Source organism: Manis pentadactyla, chromosome 10 (genome assembly GCF_030020395.1).
Source record: "Manis pentadactyla isolate mManPen7 chromosome 10, mManPen7.hap1, whole genome shotgun sequence".
Taxonomy (NCBI): Eukaryota; Metazoa; Chordata; class Mammalia; order Pholidota; family Manidae; genus Manis; species Manis pentadactyla.
In genome coordinates, this window is record NC_080028.1 from 29,721,121 (window position 1) to 29,728,479 (window position 7,359).

The following is a 7,359-nucleotide window of genomic DNA, read 5'->3' on the forward strand; positions in this document are numbered from 1 at the left end:
GGTAATTTCCCTTCATTAGGTGGAAGATGGAAAATAGGGATCCTTGCTGGGTTTACCTGTAAGGTGTAGAGAATTCCCTTTCTGAACTTTTCGTTTGGTACACAATTTACCTTCTCATCTATAATTGTAAATAATATTATCCACTTTTCAGCATATTTCAAAGAATTAGTGATAATTCACATGCAATGCCTGCTGTGTAAGTCTTCAATAAATAGTAGCTCTTCTTTCCTAGATGGATCAAAGGCTGAGAAAAAGCCATGGGAGCAGAGCTGGGTTAAAATTCAAAATTAAGTATGATTTTCCTAGTAATGGGAATATTTTTTTAAATATTTAGAATTGGAATTTTGAGGGAAAAAATTGGGGTGGGTGGGTAGTTATGCAGTGTAATTCCACAATGTGTATTGGGAATTGGGAATGCAAATAAGGCTTCCTTTTGCTTGTATTCTTTAGCATGGGCATTTATTTGCATGCTTACTTAACTTGGTGAAAAGCAATTTTTAATTAGTAAATTTGGATCTTTGTGGAATTTTAGATTTTTAGAGATTAGGATAGAAATAAGGTTCTCTGTAGGGGGTTATAGTACCAAATAATATTAAATTTGGCATGTAGGTCTGAGATGTTTTAATTCTCAGACTACAGTAAGATTTACATATATGTGATTAAGGATTGCTACTCTACAATTTTCTGTATTTCTGCTTTGATTTCATTTGCACAATATTCTGGGAGTTTGACAAGGGGTGGATGGCTAGGAATTACTATAGTAGAATGGAATGATGCCCAGAACATAGTGTTATTGGGGAGTTGCTCCAAGCCTCATGTTGAAAGTATAATTCTTCATAGAAATAGGTTTTCAGATTAAGATTTAACTGACAGTAGTAGAATGGTTCTTAGAGGTCCCATATTGTGGGCTCATGTACAGACTTAATTATTACTAATGCTTGGATGAGAGGTTTAATTTGTATAGCAAATCTTTGTTGGGGTGGAAAAAAGAACTTGGGTAAGATTTTGGTAATACCACAGCCCATATTTCTCTCTTGCTATCATTTTGTGTGTGTGTGGATGGGGGTATAGATTTTGTATTTATGGGGAGGGGTGTGTTACATAGGATGTTTATAGAGTTTCTTAGGAGGGGTCAGGGAAACTAGATCTGCATATTTTCAGGTTAATTTCTGAGAAGTTTGTCTGGTCCTCCAGTCAGACCACCTGGATCTATATTCTCTGGACTCAATTCTGAACAATTGTGCTGAGGTGTAAATGGATGAATGCCCAATTGCCACACTGTCTCCACACTTTTAAGGAGTTTGGTGTTTTATTTTTGTATTCCTTTTTGTGAACCACTTTAGTCCTCCCCTAAACCATGAGTAGACTGGTGGGCTTATTCGCTCCAGTGACTCTTGTGGGGTCATTTGCATTAAAGTGGAAGGCACATGGTAGTTCAGAAGAGGAAAAAGGTCTTAAGAATATGGAACAAAATAAAGAAGACAGTTACTTTTGGGAAAAAAGATCTAGCAGTTTAAGGTTTGTGGAGGAGCTGTAATAGATTGTTGAACAGGTTTCTGCCATTTATTTTAGGGAGAGAGAAATTGAATTAATGCAAGACAATTGAGTCAGAATCTTGGAGAACTAGAACCTTGGAGCTGCAGGCCTGTGGATCAGTGAGGAGCAGTGAGATAAAAACTGAGGTTAGACTGGAGTGTGCTACTAAATTTTGCTGTGCTCTGGCATGGAGTTATCTTAAGTTAGAGCCGTATAACTGTTTAAGTAATATTAATGAGGCCTCTGAGTTCTTAGAATTTAGTATAGTAATTAAAGGTTGCTAATTGTCTAAATCATCCAAGCTCCTCACAGAGACATGACTACCCTAGAGGAAGAGTCTTGTCACCAAATGAGAGCAAAAAGATCTTGCTCTGCAACTTGAAGCAGAAGGATTTAGGGTAGACATTATTCCCAAGTATACTTTTTCCTCCTTTTCCTCTCCTCAAGCCCCTAAGGCTTCCAGAAATTAGGAGCTGTTATTCTTTCTTGCAACAGGGTGGTTCTTTCCTCTGTAGGTGACAACTTCTGGCTTATAATTATAAAGCATTAACATTGGAAAGGATAGTTCAATCTTGTCTTCCTGGAGCTGGAGTTGATATTTCCTGATTAGGGGTATGATGCTGGTTTGCACTGACACTTTTCCTAAAGAAATCATTTTTTCTGAGGTACCTTTTTCCTTTTGGGATGTCAGAAGAAGAGGGGTAAGCAAGTAGGTGTATTTCAGAAGAAGAAAAGAATTCTAAGGGATTTGCTTCTATGGAAAATGTTGCCAGCTGGCCTTCTTGGCCTCTGAGCCAGCTGAGTGGTAGTGGTTTTATTGCCTCTCATATTGTGTTATTTCTCTATTACTTACAGCATATTTATACAGAAATCTATATACAAATGAGTGGTTATATATAATGAAAAATGTTCGCTTCTCTTTTTTGCCCCATGTATTTTTTATTTTTTTCATATATTTTTTTCTTTGCTTTCAGCCTCTTCCAAAGGTAAATTGGCCTCCTTTCTGATCACAGGCATATCAATAAAGTGGTTGTTTAATTTGGTCTTATCTTTCTTTCATAATGATACCATTATGTGCATCCAACCTATTTTTACCTACAGCCAGCTGATTTGAAGGCCATACTTCACTTACTTTCCTCCTATTCTCAAAGCAAAGAGTTTTGTCTCTTTTTCTCTGGTGGTTACCCCATCCTATGGCCAGTGGCCTGTGCATTCAGGTCATATAGCCTGACCAAAAGACTACACAAATGGGAGAGTGACACATATGGTTCTTTCTTTCCATCTGGCTTCTCTTCATTGATATAGTCTCTGTGCTGATGTGTTAGTCCCCTGCTCCTGGAGATCCTCAGCGTCACAGTACTCTGCCCTGATTTAAAGACTGGGAGAGGTACAGTGAGTACTTGTCAATACTCTTGATTCTTAGCTGAGATTATAGAGATAAACTTCCCCATGCTTTATAGTGGAGATATATAAGGGAAAAAGGTTCAACCTTGGAGAATAGGAAACCTAGCACAATACTTAGGAACTCAGACGTTAGAATTAAGTAAATGTAGGTTTGAATCCAAACTCTACCACCTACTGACCACTCACAGCAGTGTCATTGTTATTTTGTCCTTCACACCTAGGCTGTAACCCACCTTTCCAGTCTCTTGTCCTGCCACTTCCCTTCTCACTGTCTAGTCCCTCCCACCCCACACTTGTGTTTTAACCAGAAGGAACTACCTGGGAGTTTGTTAGAAAGTTCAAACTTCTGGACCCATCCCAGGTCTAATGTAGTAGAATTTGCACTTTATGAAGTGTCCACATTAACGTTTAAGAAGCACTGGTCTAGGTTACTTCCTGGAATTTTGATTCCTGGAAGAAATTATGTCACAGTCCAGTCTGTGATGGCTAATATATGCAAATGTCCTCTGGAAAAGTATAGTATGCTGTGCAATTTGGAGTTTTCTTTGAATTGTTCCCAAACTGTCCTAAATAAGGAGTCCTTGAGCAAATAGTTCCCTTGGTCCCCTTCATTCTCAACCCTTTGAGATTCATCCTGCTCCTTTCTCCTGATTTTCTGAGTCTCCCTCTGAATCCAGAGAAAGCCTCCTCTCCAGGGAGGAGCTTAAGCAGACTCAGTCAAATGCCTGCTATGTATAATGAAAGGATAGTGTTAGGTGCAGCATAGGACATAGACCTTCAAAGACTGTATCTGGCTCTCAGGGACCTTTTTATTTAGTTGGAAAGATAAACATTCAGAATAAAATAATGTTTTGCTTTATTTGGGTAGCCCTTTGTCATATACCATCACCTCTGCTGAACCTTTGCAATAATTCTGTTGATAAGAAAGGATTATTAGCCTTTTGTGTTTGTTTTGTTTTATATTTTGCCTTTTTTTTTTTAGATAAAGAAGCCAAACCCAACGATATTAAAGGATTTATCAATGTCATATGATGGCTGTTAAAGATTTAGGATATATATGAATGTCTTCCAGCTCCAAGTCCAGGTGGTTTTCCTTTTATAAACATTGTGTCACATTGTACTCTGTAATCCTGAACTATTTTAAAATAAAGAAAAAGCAGTTTATGATTGCAAAAGTAATTGTGTTAGTTAAGAGGTCAGAAATCCTTTGACTGAAAAAATCCAGAGAGGCTTCAGTGACAATGGATTTGCAGGACTTTCAAAGATGAACAGGATTTATCTGGGCAGGGAAAGGTGATAGGTAAGCCAAGAAGAGGGACATGAGGCAGAAAAGTACGAAGTCTGTTAAAAGAATAATGATGACACCAGTATTCTTTGGCTGTTCGGATTCTGGATTGTTCCAATCAACTGAATGAGGCATCTTAACTTCCTAGGTGTGAGAATCATTATTTATGGTGGAAGGACCACAGTGGTTCCTTTCTTTGCTTCATACTCTTGAACAAAATCCACCGTTCAGTCAGGAAGACAAGATTGCAGACATTGACCTGGTGGGCCCGAAGGTGGGAGTTCCCGAGCCAGGGTGTATAGACTCCCATGTTTACCTTGTGAGGACACTGCAATACTTATTTTAGGTTAGTTGGGAGCAGCTTCTGCCACCTTAGGGAAATACGGGTAAATGGCGTGCAGAACCACAGAAAAATAGTGCACTTCAGAAAGCGGTCGAGTTCAAGACCAGTGAGAAGTGAAGATAAGAGCGGGGAAAAAAACCTGGAGGTTATAAAGGTGATTCTTAAGGATGAAAAGACGCTGAAGATGGAGACTGGTTTAGAACCTACCTGGGCATCAGCGGCCAGGCTCCTCCCTAGACCTGAACCTCCGGGCCGGCGTCTCTGTGACGTGGCCGGCCGACCCTTGCCTGGGTGCCGGCCTGGAGGGCGAGGCCCAAAGCCGGCGGCGCCGCGGAGCCCGGAGCAGGGCCATGGTTCTGGTGGCGCAGCCCGCCGGCGGGTCCCAAGGCGCTGAAGTTAAAACCCAGCAGTCTAAGGAAAAAAGCCTTAGGGCACCGCCGAGACGGGGCCCGCGCTCCGTGCTCAAACTGTCCCAGCTGTTGCTCGAAGCCATCGCCGAGCACAAAAGGCTGACTCTGGCCGTCCTCAAGAAGGAGCTCAGAAACGCGGGCTACGACGTGCGCAGGACGCGCGGCCGGCCCTGCGGCGGGGCGCCCGGGAAGGCCGAGAAGGGCGCGCTCCTCCGGGTCAGCAACGGGAACGCCGCCGGCTGCTTCAGGGTCTGTAAGATCCTGAAGCCGAAGAGAAAGCGGGGACACCCGAGGCTGCGGGAAGGCGCCCGAGCTCAGAGGAGGTCCCCTGGGGGGCCGTGGAGCCCGCGCCGGAAAGCGACGAGGAAAGCCTGGGAAGGGTGGAGACGCCACCCGAGAGCAAGGGCCGGGCTGAGGAGCGGAAGGCCCAGAGCCAGGGCTCCGGGGCGCTCCAGAGCCAAGGAGGAAGCGAGGGCCAAGGTGATGGGCAAGGGGAGAGGCCGGAACAAGAAGGAGAAAGGCAGGCCTAGGACCCAAGACAGGAAGCCACGCTCGAGGGCCAGAGAAGAGAGGAAGCAGGACGCGGAGAAGCCGGTAAAACGGACCACCCACCCCACAGCCTCCATCAAAACTGACCGGACTTCCACTAGGCAGGTGAAGACTCAAGGGTCACTTGCACCAAGACCCACTAAATCTGAAGGTCCTGGGAATGCAGCCGGGAATCCATAGTGTGGGAGCAACTTCCCTTCCTCCAGGCACAGATGCCTTTACCCATAGGCTCCAAAGAGAGCCTCTCTCACATTCACTGGAGTAGACAATACTATTCACAAGATCTTTCCACCACATTGTGTCTGTTTCATCTTTGCACACCTGGAAGGGAAAGGGCGGGTATTGAAATGAGACCTGTAGCAGGGGCGACTGGTGGGTGAAGAAGGCAAAAGGAGTTGAGATTCTGTTCCTGCTGCAGAACCCAGGAAAGTACCTTTCCGGAAGAAAGAAGAAAACAGGTAGAAGAGGAGCAGTGACTTCACAGGATTACACAGAGGTGTTGAATTAATGTTAGACACCCGAGCAAACCCAAATTAAGTTTTGAGAAGGAGAGCATATAAGGAGAGAAGTGGGGGCATCACTGGAACAAGAGATAACACAGCCTTTAACCTGAGTGGTCCCATTAATCCAAAGTGTCTTTGCCTAATACTCCTTTTAGGAAAAAAGTCCCTTCCCCCAAAATTAATTGTTAAGGGGTTTGTAGTTTTTGCCCTGATCTGATAATCTACTTTAACTTTGAAAATGTTATATATGTTAGTGTTCGGTTAAGTAGAGTGTGTGTGAAAGCATCTACACAGGACTCAGCACTGTAGGTGCTCATTGCTGAGACTAAATGCAAGTATAAATAATTCATGATGTAGTGGTAACATGCTCTAGCAGAAAACTTTACTGGATCAGTACTTAAGGAGACCAGGATTCTAGTCAAAGCCCTGCCACTCTGACATAGCTGAGTTGTTACTTAGCCATTCATAGTCTTGGATTCCTTCTCTATAAAAAGTTGGGATTGGCTAGGATGATTTTAAGTGATTTTTACATGTCAGTAAAATGATAAGAGTGACTTAAATATCATTACAGATGCTTTGGTTGACAAAATTCAATAAGGGAATTTATAAACTGGGAAAGGACTAACTCCTGGAGAGGAAACTATTAAGATGTACAGCATATCAGATGGGGAAGGCCAGATAATGAACAGCTGGGCCTTTTGCTTAAAAAATAAAATGTATTGAGCACTATATACCAAATATGGAGCACATATATGATTCTTTTATTTATGAATGCAGGAATTAAGAACAGCGTGGGAGTAGTATCAATGCCCTAAACATGATAGGGCACAGAAATGGTTCCTAGGGAAGTAAACATACCAGTAAGTGATTGAGGGAAATGACCTGCTGTTTCCAGCTAAAGCCAGAGGAATGGGGGGAAAGGTAGTACCTAGAAGGTGCTTTTTATTCTTGAAAAGAGGTGAGAGTGAAGAAGGGAGACAGGAAGGTGTTAGGACACCCTGAGGAACTTTTTCAAAGTATAGCTGACCAAGCTTTTCCCAGAAAAGTTTGATTTCTCTTACAAGTGTAGGGAACAGGATATGTATACTTTGAAAAAAAAAAGAAGCTTAAGTGATGGTAATATTCACCCTCTTCCACCCTTAAATGGGAATCACTGCTTTAAGCCTATGCAAAGCTAACAGCAGTATGCTTGCAGTGTATCTCATCTATAGATAATCTGAACTTTGAAATTTCCCCCTGCTGTAATTAGGTTTACTGTTTGCTTGAATTGTCTGTGAGTGGCAGAATGAAGCAAAACAAACAGAATCCCAGAGTAGGTAGCCATCTGAA

At 42.6% G+C, this 7,359-nt stretch overlaps 1 protein-coding gene across 1 annotated transcript; it reads left to right on the top strand.

The window, feature by feature from the left end:
* Positions 1–3,742: 3,742 nt before the first annotated feature.
* LOC118914836 (testis-specific H1 histone) lies at positions 3,743–6,009 on the top strand. The gene has a single exon (XM_036890075.2). It carries the CDS (start codon positions 4,919–4,921, stop codon positions 5,705–5,707), a length of 789 nt encoding a protein of 262 aa, XP_036745970.2. The 5' UTR covers positions 3,743–4,918; the 3' UTR covers positions 5,708–6,009.
* Positions 6,010–7,359: the final 1,350 nt, after the last annotated feature.

What these genes read in the sequence shown, in the direction of transcription:
- LOC118914836 (XM_036890075.2), top strand. Translation starts at nt 4,919, where the DNA reads ATGGTTCTGGTGGCGCAGCCCGCCGGCGGGTCCCAAGGCGCTGAAGTT.